General features: G+C 38.1%; 2 protein-coding genes across 2 annotated transcripts in view; both read left to right on the top strand.

The window, feature by feature from the left end:
* Nucleotides 1-360: 360 nt before the first annotated feature.
* Nucleotides 361-17030, top strand: LOC124163299 (methylenetetrahydrofolate reductase). The gene is made up of 5 exons (XM_046540111.1): nucleotides 361-747; nucleotides 4908-5143; nucleotides 7490-7662; nucleotides 8414-8736; nucleotides 10596-17030. The coding sequence occupies exons 1-5, from the start codon at nucleotides 527-529 to the stop codon at nucleotides 10822-10824; spliced, it is 1182 nt and encodes a 393-aa protein (XP_046396067.1). The 5' UTR covers nucleotides 361-526; the 3' UTR covers nucleotides 10825-17030.
* Nucleotides 14495-18773, top strand: part of LOC124163300 (cyclin N-terminal domain-containing protein 1-like) — a 21300-nt gene continuing 17021 nt past the window's right edge. The window contains exon 1 of the mRNA XM_046540113.1: nucleotides 14495-14580. The gene's annotated coding sequence lies outside the window, so the exon portion shown is untranslated. The remainder of the gene's footprint in view (nucleotides 14581-18773) is intronic.

Genomic DNA, 18773 nt, shown 5'->3' with positions numbered 1-18773 from the left:
ATAAGACACTCATTTCAAGAGAATTTCAAATTCATTCTACAATTCAACTCTGTCGGAAAGCACTTGTGGAAAACACTTTCAAGCCAATTAATAAGGAAAAGAGTTTCAAATGACATTCAATTCAGTGTCAATACAGTCCATGTGGAAGACGGCTGGAAACCAGTTACAATGGAAATGAGATTCAAATCACTTCCTTCCATTTCCTGTCCGCTGGAAACCAGTGGAAATCAGTGTCAAGACAGAGTCAAATCAGATTTTTAGGATTCAGATCAGATTCAAATGAGGTTCAAAACTGTTGGAAATCAGTTTTTCTTTCCTGGGCAACAACAATAACATAGACCTGGCAACAATGTACACTCATCCTTGAAGCCGTCTGGACCCCTCGGCCCCGGTGGCCTTGGCTATGCCGTTCGGTGAACTTGAACGATAAGGCGACCTTCGGATTTAAACCGCCAGAACATATTTCGGAGAACAGAACTGATTCATTTGGCTGATATCGGGTGATTTTACAGACAGTCCCGTGAAAATGATGAAACAGACACCCCTGGCTGTTTTCGATGAAAAGCAAAGTTTATCAACAGAGGAATGTGACGAGTGTTTGTTTACAACACGTAAAGATTTCACCGGCTTCAAGAATCAGTCTCTAGCTCGAGATATAGCCTCGAGAATTAGATCGAAGGATATTTTCTTCTCGCTGGAATTTTTACCTCCAAGAAATCATTTTGGAGAGATACGTCTTCTAGAAAGGTAAGATTAATTAAACGTGTCTATAAGCAGGCAGTATTATATAACGTTAATTGTACTGTACACATCGTTTAGACAGTCATCAACTCAACGAATGGCTATAAATAATTAGCGAATCTTGTAGCCCATTACCAAAAATTATGAGATAGTAAAACGATACCCTGTTTAAATATACGTAAATATTAAGGTTATGTTGTTCTGTTGGAAATGAATTCCTTCTTTGTCTAGAAAAAATCATGGGCGTACTCAGCGGGAGATGGGGGGGATGCCCCCCCCCCTAGAAGCAAAAATAAATTTAGTTCAAAACAAAAGTTATGCACTAATTTTCCTTATGAAGAAAAATGTTATTAGTATAAAACATGGAACTAAAATAAAAATCATTATTTTTTCAAGCAAATAGTTATAAAAACTAATGAATTGCTATCATAATTTCCTTCAAATTTTGGTTTCATAAGCCTTTTCTGTGCAAAAAATTTACAACTAGAACGACCACGGCTATGCTTTGTCCCCCCCCCCCCCCCCAACCCAGTTTTGATTCTGGTACACCCATGAAACTATAAGTCGTTTAATTTTTCAATTGATACGATACACTGGCAATGCATGGGAAGGAAATCTGATCAAAAGACTTTTGAGAGCTCGAGAGCCATGTAGTTTACCATAGATAAGAAATGTATGCTCTGAAAATCAGGATTGAATGGATAACTGTTTGATATATCAAAATATGCATGTGTAGGTTTCTATGTGACAGAGATCAATGGAAAATTTAAGAAAGATATGTATCTGTAATTAATCATGCATATCTCGTTCTTGATTTCCAGAGCCTGATACGAGGGAAAAGAATTCATCTGCTCCCTGTCGTTCACCAGTTCTCTTTTGTTGTTAATTTTAGTAAGACCTTTAAAAAAAGAGATGTGCATATTTTTCCTTTCTTTGAATCATTGTCTATGTCTCAAGCTATTTTGGACAAAAAATTAATCACCTTAACTAATCGCCCTTTTGTAGATAAGTTGGTGTAGTCACCAACTAATCATTGCACATCGCCGCTTCTCTGCTACTCATCTGCCTCATGCATGGGCTGCATTTAGTTGTTGTTACAGTGTAGGTAGCGATTCTTTCCCATGATGCAAGGTTCTTCTTGAAATACTAAATTCACTAAAATTTTACTGACATCACCACATCTTGAAAAGTGGGCAGCGATTTGCGGTGTTTTATTTAAAACTTAGAAAACTGCTGAATGGGGAAGATTATTTTTGCTATTGCTCATCTTTCCTTTCCTCTAACACCTTGACCTCATGTGCTTTTAACCAAGGTCCTTTATATCCACCGCTTACAAGGAGACGTCGCCAAAGTGATGCTCAGGATCTGAATGCGGATGTTATTTTCTGAAAGTACATAGGTGAGGCAGAAAAAAGGTCACGGCTTTCTTCCACATAGGCCCGGGTTCGAGAGATATTCGCTTGTAAAGACTTCGCGCAACATGACATCCCTTGAGTAATCGCCGTGGTAAGGCACAATTCAAAATCCATAAATTGATATTAAATTTTTTTAAATCGCAAAGTAACTAAAAAAAACGAATGGGGATAAAATGTAACAGTGATTTCAAAAATTAGAAGAGAGATAAACACGGCCGTAGTTAAGAGGTAGCAATCACTCAGGGGATATCATGTTGCGCGAAGTCTTTACAAGCGAATATCTCTCGAACCCGGACCTACGTGGAAGAAAGCCGACACACTTTTTCTACCTTACATATATAGTTTGTTATTAACATCCTCATGCAGATCCCGAATATCACTTTGGCGATGTCTCCTTGTTAGCAAAAAGTGAGGGAGAATAAGATTTCCATGTGAAATCCCATAAAATTCATATTGCACCATTCATTCATCTACACCCAATGAAAAAGTATATACCTAGTCTTGTAAAAAGTTAATAAATTCGTTTGTAACTACATTATTACCTTGCCACATAAACAAAGTCATCAAAAGCCTGTCGTGGAGGGGATTGGATTATTGTGGTGGCTAGTGTGTGGGTTTCCCACCCCATAGGCTTGAGTTCGAATCCTGGCGATGGCAGAGAATTTTCAGAGATAGCCGCTTCCCTGCTTGAATGCTGTGTGGAGGACGTACCAAGTGCAACACTTCATCCGTCAAATGGGATGTTAAACTGTGGTGCCCTTGGTGCCTTTCGTTAAGAGCAGGCTAATGCTGATGCTGGGTTTCTCTCCAACCTTCCTTGCATACCCTTCCCTCATTGCACGAAGGATCTCAGCGGTCAGTCGCCTCCTACAAATGTCATGCCATGCCTGTTGTGATCTGGTCAGTAGTGAGCTGGAAAAAGTATTCTGGTTGAAAACAAATTATTTTATCTTATATAGTGTTTTAAAGGTGATGAACTACTTTGCATAAGCTTACTGTTAAACATTCATACCCATAAATGTGTTAGATGTCTGACGTGGCTACTGGACCAAAGAATAATATACCAAAAGAAATTAAAGTTTGAACTAAAGCATTTATCAACACTCATTTGTTGGGAATTTTTTTAATCCGTTTAGTACCTATGTGTATCTAATACAGAGAAAAATGTTCTTAGTGGGCTATTTTTTGTACAATAAAAGGGCACACTAGAGGATATCCCAGGGATTTCATTTTATGGAGTACAGGGGAACTAGATATGTTGGTTATTATAAAACCAAAGTTTTTTTATAATTCAGTTCAGCGGTTTTAAAGTGATTAATAGCAGTGAGGTAGACGCCATTTATAGAATATTTTGGTACATTCCCAACCACCAGCATCATATGTCATTTTTTAAGTCTTATGAGATATCAATTCTATGTCACTGATATCACTTTTGCCTTATGCCTTTTGCAATATCCCTTTGGTGATAAATATTGAAATCATTGAAGTATCATTTTTAGTATTAAATTTTGGAAACAATTAAATGAAGAAAAATAATGTCAAAACAATTATTATATTAAATTTGAATTGTAATAATTAATTATAATTGAATTAAAATTTGATATCACTGCTAATGGTGAAATCATTGAATACCATTAAAACATCACCTTGTAAATTAGCTTGGCCAGTTTTGGTCAGTGAATGTTTTCCATAGCAGTGCACCATTAAGCAGTTTTCAGAATGTTGTTTTTTTACGGCAAAATGATTTTTTTTAATGGCATCATGATGATGTTTTTTTGTACGGCGTTGTCAGCATTACGGACCTAAACTATTAGAGTATAGAATGCATCAAGGCAGATGCACTGTTTTCAAGTGAATGTACAGTGGATGGAAGATGTTTCATGGTAAATAAAAGATGTATCTACGGTTCAGCCAGCGAGAGTTGTCTGATGACAGTGCAAAAGGAGGTGAGGAAAACCCTGTGCCAGCATGGTTTGCAGCCAATCACAGTCCCCCAAATGTACCTCACACCCTCGCCTAGTCATACAATGTTGCCACATGCATATGAAGCTCCGAAACAAACCTGAACCTTTTCTTCTATCACTAAAACAAGGGATTCTTCCATTGGGTCCTTCACACTCGCCGTCCCTTCCGGCTCCTTTCTTCACGAAAGCACTTTGTTTACATGTGATGTGACGTGGGTGTTTCCCTTTCTTACCTGGCAACCTTGTCCCCTTCCCTGAACTATACCCCTTTGCCTGTCATCAGACAACTCTCGGTGGACGGACTGTAGGTGAAAGCAAGAATTGACTAGTGGCATCTAGGTAGTTGCAAGAATTATCAATATAATTGCAAGGCTGCATTGATCAGTATTTCTTATGGCGAGATATTTGCAACTATTTTGTAACCTAATGTCAAAATGAATTCAACTTTAAGGCAAGTTTGAATAAGGTATTTGTCAACATGGCCGCAATAATCTGTTTGTTTTGGCAATCTAATCGCAATATTGTATCAGTTTTGACTAGTTGATGTGTTCAGATTGTATCAATATTAATCTAAGAGTTTTTTTCTGAGTGGGTGCACATGTAATTTCCATCTTAAATGTTCCATGCAATAGAGGCAACAGATTGGTATTCAATTCAGTACACTGTTTGGGGTGTACCTATTTTTTTTCGTTTCTATCTTGTTGACATAAACACATGGAAAAGATCTTTAGCAAAATTCGTGACCTAAATGTTACTATACACGCTGTTGATTAATTTTATTATTTAGATTGGAATCTATTCAAGATGGAGGACCACTGTTTTGCTCTGTCACTTGGCACTCTGCTGGAACCGTCCCGGACAGCAAGACACCATCTGTCAGATTGGCTGCTTCTATGGCCACATCATTCAACTTCCACACGATGCTTCACCTGGCTGCAAATGAGCTCACTAAAGACCAGGTGATGTCCATACTCCGGCAGGCACAACTCAATGGTGTCCGGACAATCCTCGCCCTACGAGGAGGTAAAAAAAACAGCATAATGCTGTCAGAATTAGTCAGGGTTCATTTATTCAATAAAATTATTTTATCAGAATTAGATAATTCAAATATTTACGTACATACAAATATTACGTTACGTACATACCTTACAAATACGTATTTGAGCTTCCTTCAGGATCGAATTTTAAAGTCATATAAGGGTACATGAAACAATATTTCTATGTAGATACATTTCTTTTTCAAATGGCATAACTGCATTTTCATTAACAAAACTAATAATCTGAAAATTAACTTCTTTACAAAATTTTCAGTTGCTATTGATAGGAGTAGACATGACACTAACTACTATTTTGCCATCATAATGATATTTCAATGTATTCGAAACATATTTACATCTGACTCTTTTAGCACAATGACATCATGATATGGGTAGGGCTGGTTCTGGACTTTTTTCTAGTGTTAGCGAACAACATTTCGCCCCCCTTCAAAAATAATGTGAGGAGTAGTAGGGATTTTTTTAGAATCGGTTTTAATCGCCATTCACTTGCTACAGTAAGTGATTATGCTGGAATTCAAAATACCTCTACTTGAACATAATGGTCCAAATGTGCCAATGAGTTGCAATGCAGGTAAATAGTGACCAAGGATTTATAGCGAACTGTTCATTTTTTAACCGATTCATTTCATTGAACAGTTTGTTTTCACAGTCCCGTAATGTTGTTTTTATTCTATCATTTCAGAGTACATATTCATTTAGGGATTTATGTATAAGAATAATTTTTCCATTCTTGGTGCTTCTATATTATGAGTAGATATAACATCATACGGCCATAATTTGAAAATCATTCACATTTATCAAATTATGGCGAAACCACGGTTTTAAGAAAGAAATATAATTTTACATGTATAGTGGTGTAGAATATAAAAATGCTGGAAGGAATCTCTATTATATATACATATGGTATTCATCGGGTTGTAAGACCATAAATTAAAATTCATAAATGTTAGATTGTGTGGGCCTTGAATAATTTCAGTTTGTTTCATGCACGCAGCAGCTAAGTTATTCTATATACAGTAAAACCTGTATGTAGTGAACCTCTTTATATCATCATACTTCATACTACCCTTATGGTCCCGTCATATTTACATGTAAATTTATAGGCAAACCTCTATGTGGTGAACCTCGTTATCTCCTAAAACCTCCACTTATCATACCAAGGAAACACCCCCGAGACAGCCAAACTACCTCCGCAAATTGTACCGAGACAACTATAGACCATTAATGCAGCTGCAATTACATACAGGGAATGACATTTTCAGAAATATATGTACACATACGTGTCTTCCTTTTTTTTCTTTTACACCTTTAAAATGCCGTAATTTTCACGTTTACCATTATTTATGGCCATTTTGTTCCATATGAGAGCATACCTAACAGTAAATAAGAAAATAGATATCCAACTATCCTAATCATTTTAAGTTAAAAGAGTTGAATTAAGAGAGATCACATTGTTTTCTCTTGAATCATGGAAATAATCACGCGATAGCGCTTGCTTTCGGTTATCATTAAATAGTAAATATAAGTTCACTAATGCATGCATATTTAGTTAGACGCACAAATACAATTGTTTAAAAGACAGTAGTGCCTTTCGTTTCCAAAGGATATGAAAAAATTGAGCATATCACTAAAACCTCTCTATAGTGAATCTCCATACATCAAATTGCCCAAATTTTGGTCCCCATCCATTATGATGTAAAGAGGTTTTACTGTAATTGCATTTTAAAGTGGTACCTACGCCATTCTTCTTTAATAGGTGCCACAGTGTAGTGGTTAGTATCCAGAGCTGCTGATCTGTGGGTCACGCGTTTGGTGCTCCCTTGTACTAATTTTTTTTTTCTTCCCGCCACAAGGAAAAAGTACATGTATTATGCTTTGCATCTTCACCAGCCAGTCGCTTGCAGTTGTTAAATTTTTTCTATTAACAGGAAAATCTGTTATCAGTTGTTCAGCTGTTATAAAGACTCGCTGAATTTCACTGGTAGGCTTTAAATTCATTTCGGGCTGAGCGCTGTAACATATGTAGTACGCTGTTGCTGCCTTTGGCACTCCAACAAAAGTGACTTACATTATCTGAGGATATTTGATGGCATTCCTTACCTATTCTTCCCTAAAATCTAATCCTTGCCTTATATAAGCCCCTTAGCTTACGATAAGCTGCTTATCAATTCTTTCCAAAAGGAAACCGTAAGAAACGAATAACTCTCTTACTTTGCGCTATCTGTGCAGGTAATGCAGCTACCCCAACGTAATTGTAATCTAATTTAATGGATATGCTTCAATTTTTAATCTCTCTTTTGTTTTATAATAGATAGAACTCCTGGATGGCAGTGTCCAGAGAATGGATTTCAGCATGCTGTTGATCTTGTGCATTTTATTCGAGAAAAGTTTGGAGACATCTTCACCATTGGTGTGGCAGGGTATCCCTCTGGACACTATGAAGCACCATCATACTATCACGACCTGAGATTCCTCAAGGAAAAGGCAAGCACTGTTTTGGTGGCATCTTTCACTATGTGATATAGATTCAGCAGTAAATGTGATTTATATGATCTTTGCCAAAAGATTGCGTACACTTTTGCAGCTGGCCTTATGAACTGATTTATAAATGGGATTTCTTTGGACATCCTTATCTAAATCAACAAATGCTATGCAAGTTAGTTTGTTCTTCTCCACTCTCTTCTCTTTAAGCAGCCTAAGAGCCAAAATTTATGGATCAATTTAAATGGGAAAAAAAGTTTTAACTAAGATAAGGTGGAGTAAATGCGACCCCTGAACAGCATACATCAATTTTAACTACAATATTCCTCCGAATATAGTCCCTCCCCTAATTTTGAGGCTTGAGTTTCGGGAAAAATTTCAAAAAATAGGTTTGAATATAGTCCCCCCCTTTACTTTTATCACGGGCATTTTTGGAAAAAAAGGGGGACTATATTCAGACATATACGGTAACTTAAGAAAATTTTCTAGGCTTACTAAAAACTTTAAATCCAATGTAAAATATGAGTACATGTAAATCACTGAAAAATAATTATATTTACTTCGCTCTTTCTGGAAACTGGTAATTTTTATGATTTTATTTTTATAAACTTGTGAAAGGATTCCACTTTTCCCGTACATGGGGCACGTGCATTCCTGCAAGTCATACCATAACATCTTGTAAAATAGCAGTTTTCATCACTATTAATTTTTATAAATTTCTTAAGGCTCAAGGAAGCTTTCTCTTTATTTTTAGGTGGATGCTGGTGCAGACTTTGTCATATCCCAGATATTTTACTCTGCAAAGATTTTCATGAAATTTTATAAAGACTGCAAAACAATAGGCATAAATGTACCAGTTATTCCTGGCATACTACCGATTTTGAGCTATTCATCATTTATTCGAATAGCTAATCTCTGTCGCCTAGAAATACCCGAGGAAATTACAAATTGCTTGTTACGCATCAAGGACAATGAAAAATCTATCATTAACTTTGGAATTTATTTTGCTGTCAACTTGGCAAAAGATATTCTACAAACAGGCAATGTACCAGCCGCTCATTTTTATACTCTCAATAGGTAAGTAAAATATTTTCATCATTAAATTTGTAGTTCAAAATACCTATATCAATTCTGGCGTAGGTTTCCGCGGCGTTGCTCATGGTCAGTGCTGATTTTCGGGTTCCTCGGCCGCGTTGGTTGTTTTTGGATGACCTTTGACCTGAAGACGGGAGTAGGATGACTCCCGAAACTGTTGTCATCCAAAAACAACCAACGCGGCTGAGGAACCCGAAAAACAGCACTGACCAAAATATATCAATGTCTACAGTAGAGGCATCCTTGCAGAGGTATATGCAAATGGGAGGGCCTCATTTCCCCCAGTAACTGCAAGTTAGGGCCAAAGGGGTGAGAGTGCACCACATCAGGGGGTGGAAAAACAAATTGCTAACAAGTCTGTTGAACATTAAAGAGTCCCTACCAGCAACCAAGGGATCATGAAAGAAGGTGGCCAGATGACTGCATTTTTTTCATGATCCTCCGGTGCATTTTCCATATGCATAATGAAATATTTACATGTTTGTTTGTTGATTAAATTCCAAACAGCCCATGGACAAAATTTAAGCACTTAGGTTATTTTTGAGGTTTGTTTTTCGGCATTCTTTGGAAGATGGGTTGTTGTAAATTCTAAATTTTTATTCTACGTAAGCAGTTCGTAACCACGATATCTTGTAACCGTGACAATTGGTAACTGACTATTTTGTACACGCAAAAGTTGGTAAAAGACGTTCTGAAGCTAGAAGTGATGAAATCAACTCATGAGAAATAAGAATGACACATGAGAAATATTAATTCTCAAACTATCAAGAGTGCAACAGTAGCTTTAACTTGCAAATTTAAGAATGTTTTCCATCCTCTGAGCACGTTTCCAATAGCCTTTCAGTATATCCTTGTCTAAAATGTTTATGATGTTTTTGATCGGCTGAAGGTTAGGCTAGGCAATTTTTATGGTTTGGTTAATGCAGAATTACAATTACAATACACCAAAGCAAACTCAATATTTTTCAGGACGCTCCTTGGGGGGTATCTCCTACTCTAGAAATAGGGTGGTTTCCTATTATTTTTTTATTGCCTAAATCGAAAGATTATCACTCCTATAGTACAGACTTCACACTTTTAGATTTTCGAATGATGATATCTAATTTTCGCGATTAAACGAAAAGTGAAAATTTTCAAGTGCACGAAAACACGACGGCTAAGTAGGAACGATGGGAAAAGTCCGTGTGATGTATTTCTGGTTCCCGCTGCCACCCGGTGAGGTGACCTTGAGGCAAGGCTTGAGCACTGATACGACGCAGGATGCTAGCAGGTAGCAGAGTACCCTGCTACCAGGTAGCGCTTGCCTTAAATAAGGATTATTAATACCTTATCAAGCGAAGGAAACTTTCCGACCATGAGCAGTTTTAATAGGTAATTATTACGAGACGTTTCCCTGAGCTCTGTGCCTCATGCATGCATTGGTAATCTCAGACGATGTATAACTCCTATCTACTCGTATAGAAACTAGGTCCCTGTGACGTCACGTGGAGTGGCATCGCATGGGCGCCAATCTAGCCTTTTTCAAATGCAGTTAAAGTTGACCATTGCCACTCGTCTAAACTAGGATTTCTAAAACCAAATAATTTGTATATTATGAATACACTAATGGTGGGTAATGAATCGCAATCAATGCCTTTCGTTTTTTTTGATGAAGGAAACTGCCCTATTGCCCAGTAGCCCCCCTTTTAGCAAGTTCATAGAACTGCCACTGGTGAAGTATACGTTAAATCAGAGGTGAAAGGGGATTCCAATGGAGTGAAAAAGGTTCAAGAGATTTGTATACTAATTTGCTGATTATATTACATACGTATTTTCAAAGTAACCTTGATTTTTTTTCACAGAGAAAAACCAATTGTGAGCATCTGCAAGCAACTTGGGCTTTGGGCTGAAGAGCTTCCGAGATATGTCATGTGCCCTAAAGATACCAACAAAGCAGATTTGGAGGAGAGCTCAATTTTATACCTCACAAAGAATGGCTGCAGGATTTTGCTAAAATATTCAATTAGCAGTGATTCCAATGAGTATTCTAATATTTACTTGTATAAAGGTGAAAATAAGAATGAAAGATGATGTTGAGGAGTCCTGACTGATAACACTCATACAAGGTGATATTGGTAATATCATTAGTAACACCAGAACCAAACAGGAGAGGCTATTGGTCTACTAATATTGGCCCACATATGGTTAATATGATTTTTTTTCAGGAACAATAGGGTATGTTGAATACATTTTTGTCTGTCTTGGTAGAACACTTTCCTATCTTCTAAGCCATCAGGAAATCATCCATGTATCCTCTTTACTTTCGTTTCACTAAATCCCTGATTTAAGTCTCAAGTACTTGGGTATTGTTGTTGTTGCCCTCAAAAAAAAGCAATACTTAATTCCTATCCTCATGCACAATTATACTTAGCTCACACCCATTAATATGCACCCTAACGCGGATTTCTAGACGAATTCACACATTGCACCATAGTATTTTTCCTTTTTCCTTTCGCTTTAATACTTGGAAGCTTTCCATTTGAGTTTATGCGTGCATTTGGCTATGCGCACATTGTCAATCACGTCATATGTGTGGCACTGAAGTAGCTGTGACCAACAGCATGCTATGAGAGGCCAAAAATGTGATTCATTCTTCGGTCATTATGACCGAAGCGGCAGTGAACATGTCCATTTCAGCCAGAGCACGTGGTGATCCCACCACCTGTTGTGATGATTATCTATCCAGCCATCTGCGTGAACGTCCTCCTTTTAGGCAATCTTTGAAGGTCCTCTCAATCCTATTATCTTCGTCTGGCACACTGGATTTTGTAGATCACAAGTTTACTTTGCCCTTTGTTCAGCTTAGCATTAGTGTGGATGTATCCTAAGTTGCAAAATCATTTCTTGGGCTTTGCACGAGGTGATGTTTAGTAATGATGCCAACATTTTGAATAAAAACTCCTTCGTCATATTCTGGGTATATTCTCAGATTAGAGGAGCATGAATGGAAAACTACAACTTATTCCTTACTTAGCATCCAGAAAACCACTCCAACTTCACTTATGTGTCAGGATTGTATTTTCTCTTAAATTGCCCATTTACTTAAATTTCATGATACGTGCCCATGTCTTGAGTCCAGTTGTGGGTCGTTCGAGATAATTCATCGCTCATTTCTCTTCCATGCTCTTTGTAGAGATGGTCCAACATGACCGGATTGAATACATATCTTCAGATTTTTACAATTTTGAATGTAAAATACGATGCACTGGTTAAAGACAGCAAAATTACACCACTAAATCGAAAGATAGCGAATGTAACTGCAGAAAATATTTAGTGTGCTGACTAAAATCATATGAACCGTGCCATAGAGGACAAAGAAGAATGGAGAGACAGGAAAACATTGTGGGCACTCAAACCATGGACAATATATAAGATATTGGCATATTACAAACTCTGCACAACTGCACCGAGAATTTAACAACTTAGCCAGGTTGGCAGTCTATTGAACAAATAGGCCTAGCCTCTCCCCTTTCATTACCTTCCTTGCCCCCCAGTAGCCTAGTTCTCCCTTCATGGGCTGGACCAGGTTACGCACGTTGTACAGGATCAACAATCCCTTCCAATCAGGGTGCAATCAATTTACACAACTTTACAGCCTTTGAGTTGCCACTGCTATACAGCCCAGCCGGCGAGAGTTGTCTGATGGAAGTTCAAAAGGAGGGGCGGAGAACCCTGTGCCAGCATGGTTTACAGCCAATCGGTGTCCCCTAAACACACCTCAAACCCTCACCTAGTCATACGATGTTGTCACATTCATATGAAGTACTGAAACAATCCTGAGCCACCAAAACAAGCCCTTTCTGCAAATCACCAAAGCAGGGAATTCTACCTTTGGGTCCTTCACGCTCGTTGTGCCTTCCAGGCGTTTCCCTTTCTTACCTGGCAACCTTACCCCCCACCCCGATTTAGACCCTTCTAAATGTCATCAGACAACTCTCGGTGGCCAGACTGTAGGTCCTTGTGCACGGATGGATGCATGGTAGGAAGTGGATGCCCTTGGTAATTATCTAGGGATGACTAAATGTAAGAGGCCTGATTTATCCAAGGTTTTAAGTTCATTGTGCTAATGAAAAAATAATGGAGGTGTCAAAATGGCTATCATCAAAGCACTGAATGTTCGAAAATCAATGATATACCAATATTTAAGGGAAATTTGGGAAAATATCTCTATTTCACTTTTAAAACAGATTTTTTCCAGATTTGCTGTTTTCCTCGACATTCATGAAAATAATAATTCATGGTCCTGATACCGCTATCTATCTAAAAAGATACCGCTCTGATTATTTATAAATATACTCTTAAATGCATGCATATTTATCTTGTATGCATTAGGTACTGCAACATTTTAATCATGATCACCATGGAAGTTGGAAAATGTATGAAACATTTTAAGGTTTTATTACACTATCTACATAATTAGATATGAGTGTGCAGGAGCTCAGGAAAGGCTCTCCAAGTTAGTCCATCTGCTAAGCTTTGAGTTCTGTGCATGGGTTTTAATTTTTTCTTTGTTTAAGATTATTTTAGATTAAGATAAAGGCCTGGGATTTTTCACATTTTTAAATACATACTGGGGTTAAGAAGTACACTCTTGAAGGACAGCTGCATTTTTATGGCAGACAATAGAGATAAGTGAGATACCACTTGAGGGAAAACAATACGGGAACTTATAAAATCTTGCTGAAGACCTAATTCATCTAACAAAAGGTATTCACTGGATCTACCTGATACATCCATCAAGGGATGCTGACTGGAGGAAGCAATAAGACGGAGGATTATAAAAACTCCCTCTTGAACCCTTTCCTGTCAGCGCCTACAATAGGAAAACATTTTCCGTGCTTCGAGTAGCAAAAGAATATTTGAAATCTCTCTGTACGGAGCACTTTCCGAGCTGGAGTTACCCTGGTGTTTTCATCCCTCCAATTTGGGACCCAACTCAACTGGGTACCTGTCCCTTACCCTGGCCACTGGACTTGACCCTCTAACCTTATCTTAGTATGAATCCATGGTCAACTTATTATGTAACCAGTGTTTTTTCTGAAACCAAATACTGCATTTGATTTTCAATAATTTACTCTTCTAAAAGAATTACTAACATTTTTTAAGCACTGTGGAGTTTTAAGTAGATTTCTAGCGTTAATTACTACTAAGTTAGTGAACACAAGGTCCTAAGACTGTAAGCCCAGAAGTTCCTTATTTTTAACGCTAAAATTTCATTTAAAAATTGCTTCAGAGCAAAACGAAGAATTCATTTCAAAGTATTAACAAAGTGTATAGGCAAGAAAATATATCATTGTAAAAACCATTGACAATATAACCACTTTGCAACGAATTCCTGAGGTGAGGATGCTAATGAATGAGTGGGGGGGTCGGACTTAGTTGCAGAGGAGTGGCCCTACAGTCTCGCTAATCTGAATGCATCCAACAATTGCTACCTCAGCGGTCACTTCCCTTCCCTCGCATCAGCTAGTGCCAATGTCCAGTCGTTTACATTGAAAAATCCACAACAGCTTTACCTGAAGTTAGGTCTTGTGTGTATGAAAATGCCCATCGGCTTCACCTGAGGTTCAGCGCAAAAGAGTTAAATGGCGTGGCCGATAGGGTGGATTTTATACCTTGCCATAGAACAGGGCCCATTCTAAAGTATGGCTCCACTACTTTGATTCTAGGTCACAATGATAGGGTGGTGCTGTAGTGCTGACCTCAGTCTTGTTGCTGCGACACCACAGGAAGCCTCCGTTCATGACTTTTCCCCTGACTCCTCAATGCTTCAGCATCCTGCTATGGGTAATATATTATCCCGACAATTTTCTCCTCTTATTCAGACCTTTTCTCATGCTGCATGGTACTTAAAATGGTAATAAACTGGTGTACTTAAAGCAGAGGCCTGCAAGTTCATCCACCTTGTAAATAGTTCCTACAAGAAGACAACGGAAGTCGATAGAAAATTTTGCAAAGAGTGAAATGACTATTCAATGTCTCAATTGGAAGACCATTTATTGCTTTCCTCAGAATCATAGAACACTACTTGAAGATGTTTCTTCGAATCCTATGATAAAAAAACATTACATCAAGTATTTTAGGCTAAACGATTAGAGGAAAAAAAATCTGTACTTTCATACGCACTCTAGGGTAATTATTTATAGGGAAACAATTCCTAGGATACATGGACTGTCCTTTTATTCTTTTAGAAAGTACAGCGGCCAAAATAAGCAATCTTTACAGGATAAGGCTCCAAAGCCCACAAGCTGCAATGTCACAAGAGCTTAGAATAATTTATTTCCATCACAAAATGAATTAGCTTCCCTTCAACGTATAAAGAACTTTTTTCAAAAAACCACCTAGCCATGCCTCAAAATATAATCTCACAAATAAAAATAAAAAGAATACAAATCAGTAATAAATATGAGATTTTGGCCAGGATCAAGCCAAACTAATTTTGTAGCAAATTATGATCATGCATTTGCCAAAAAGTTTTTCACTTTACATTTCACAAGCTGCACCTCACAATATGTATATGAAATAGATACACCCATAGTGTCATTCCACATTGAAAAAATATAGATAAAAAAGATACATCCTTCCTATGAAACATTGAGAACTACAACTTTCCGCCAATAAAATATGGCAGATCCGATGGTAAACAATTATAAACCATCTGCACAAGTAGGCAATCCAAAAATCCCTCGATAGTAACCTGTACTACCAGTGGCGGAGTGAGGAGGTTGGGGGACAGGGAAGTGGCTGCTCCCAGTGTTATTTTATTGGAATTTTAAAAGATTTTAACTTTTAAGGTCTCTCCCCAAGGAATGGTTTCATTTCACCAGCTTAATGAACAATGTTTAAAAATTATTGATGGATATGTATAAGCCATTTATCTACACATATCAGACCTGATGCATTTTTGCCTAGAGGTACTGCATAACACTAAAGCACCAGGGAAGGTAATGAAGCCTCTCCCTCCCCCAAAATAATGATCTCAATCCATCCCTGCATGAAACAAGAATACACATCCATGATATGGAGTCACTATCCACTAGAAGGATGGTGGGGATCGAACTCGCGTGCACCAGGGATAATTAAAGATGAATTTCTGGTTAGGCATGGATAGAGAAAGATTATGAGGTATAGAAGGATACTATTGGGATCCAGCACCTAAATTTTGCTGGAAAAGTGCTACTAATTGACTTCAGCTGATGAGTGCTGATTGATATGATGTCTTATACTCTGGCTATTAGAGCGATGTTACTAAGATACAGTATTTGGTATTGCAATTGCTCCATTTTTATACCCAATTTCCCTTACTTAGTAATTTAAATTATTAATGACAAAAAATATGAGCGCTTTCTAGTCTCTGTTGCTCATATAATGTTGAACTATTTGATGTTCTAAAAGTGTCAGCACAACGCAAACATAGGCAATAATGTAAAACATAAGACAAAATTTAAATCAGACAAATGAGTAACCAACTGGATGAGCCTGTTATTCTTTCTATAACACTACGTAGATAGATTGATATGTATGATGAAAAGGATAATGATGTATAATTATGGTTATGAAGCAAGCCTGAGACTGCAGGCAGTTTCGTACGATTCCCATTAGATATGTTTTCACGTGCTACATATGATTTGGCCTTTAGCCTGTGTGAAGTTACAACAAAATTTCAAGTAGTATCTAGAGAACAATACAGCAGACTACCAATTATCCGGCTGCGGTATATCCGTGTTGTGGATTATCCATGCATGATTTTCACTCTCGCTCAAAATTTTCTGCAATCTTTAATTGTTTGTTTTACGTAAATTATGAACATTACAACACTGTTAAGAGAAAGATTGGGTTATCCGTGTTTTCCGATTATTTGTGCCATCTCTCCCCATCATTAGCCCGGATAATCAGGAGTGTACTGTATTTAGATCACTATCATTATCTTATGTTTACGCCTTCACAACGTATGTAACTCCTATGTGTTATGATTGTGATATAAAATGTCTATCATAAAAAATAGGATGTTAAAATTAGGATTATTGGAGATGATTTGAAATAAAATACTAGAGTAATATTATTTTTAGCCTTAACCCCTTCTTTTTAACTGTGGAAACTGATGTGTCGCACTATAAAAGGTAAAACTTATCCAGAGATACGCCTACCCCTATTTCACTTCCCAGTTGTCAAGTCTTCTCCATGAAAAATACCGTATAAGCGTGTGTAAGAGGCGCACCTCTATTTTGAGCATCGAAGCTGTAAAGAAAAAAAATTTTGCGGCATTTTTTTATCCTATTGTGCGGTGCTGCAGACGTATGCCTGGAATTTCGACAGCTATCGAAATTTCCTCTTTCAATACGAATTGAAAGAGGAAATTTTGATAACTGCGGCGGTAGTAGCGGCGTAAGAGGGAGTAGAAAGAGTTCCGATCCTCTCTTTGCACACGCCGTTGCTCTACGATGCTAGTCCTACTCACGAGCAGTTTTGTTTAAAAGCTCTCGCAGGGGTATTGAAATAGAATTGCAGCCGTGGAAAATTTTAAGGCAAAACACGACAGGCACATAGTATGAACCTTCCCAAGAGAATGGACCACAATTAGGGTAATCTCAGCACCGTAGGATAATAACGATGTCGTAGATTTAACGGAACCACACTCGGCCCTCCATCAGCCAATGCCTCTGCCGTTTTTTTTCCTTTCCGAGACCCCACAGGAAAATAGGAAAAATATCAAGTTACAGGGGAACAATGGAAACGTGTTTCATCCCTACCCCATCTCACTAACTGACCTTTTTCGGTCTACCAGGTTCAATTCCCCCGGTTTCTGGAGGCCGAATGCTAGGTGAGTCACCTACTGAGCTTGAAGATATCTCGATATCTTTCAGCAATTGTATGGCACGCACGAGGTTCTAAAAAGAATGACACCTAACGCGACGTATATCTGACAGCATCTAAGTTTTTTAAGCTCTAATTGATTGACACAAAGATTTAGAATTAAAACAAGGCTACTAATATTCAACATAGTCCAAACAGCACAATTTCGGAAGAAAGAAGCGTAGCATAAGCGCATTCAAACAAGACGAGACGGACTGGAAACTTCAGGTAACGCAAACTGCGTATATAACATATTGCTGCGCCTTCGCCCCTTCTCTTTGAAGGCAACGACGTCACATGCAAGATCGGACGTGTTCTTCTCTTGCTCCTTCGCTCATATACTCGTAGCCTGAAATACGGAGGGGAGGGAACGCGCTCCTTCCCCTTGGCGCTCTTCACTTAAAAGCATTTCCGATTTCTTCTATCCACCATTTAGTCCAACAATGAACACTCTCGTTCGAATTTTTTAGACCGCAGGTTTTGACACCAATATCATTTTCAGTTGCAAAAATCCTCATATTAGCGTCTGAAGATGATTTTTGAAAAATCAGGTCCTCAGTGTAATGGAAATTGCTCGGCAAGACAGATGTTGACTATTAACCACGTACGTCCTTCAAAATCACGCATTTCCCTACGTTTGATAAGCGATTACTATTTGCAGTATAAATGCCGCAGGATACTCGAGACAGTAAATTTAGCGCGCCCTCCGGAGGGAAAAACTCCGCGCGATCTTTTCCATGTTCACCTCTGGGGTACCGACGTGACAAGGGGGGGGGGGGGGGGCTGCAAGAAAATCAAACAGGAGCATTTTAAAAATACGTCACTAAGGGAGAAACTCCCCTCCCTGCCGCTTGTTTTTGACCAAGGATGTCAGATGACAGACTCATGCTGAAAACCAAGGCTACTCAGTTCCCCTTGGACTTGCGACCGGTGAAGGGGAGGGGGAAGATAAGAAGTTTGTGTAAGAGGCGCACCCCCATTTTTGGCTGCAATTTCTGGGAGAAAAGGTGTGCCTCTTACACACGCTTATACGGTAAATTTTCAGCATAACTTAAGTATGTAAATAAAAATAAAGCTATACTAAAAGTACAAGTTCACACTATGTAAATACTTTTTAACAGGGCTAC

This window comes from Ischnura elegans, chromosome 8, assembly GCF_921293095.1.
Source record: "Ischnura elegans chromosome 8, ioIscEleg1.1, whole genome shotgun sequence".
In the NCBI taxonomy this organism is placed as follows: domain Eukaryota; kingdom Metazoa; phylum Arthropoda; class Insecta; order Odonata; family Coenagrionidae; genus Ischnura; species Ischnura elegans.
This window is presented reverse-complemented; position numbering and strand designations above follow the sequence as displayed.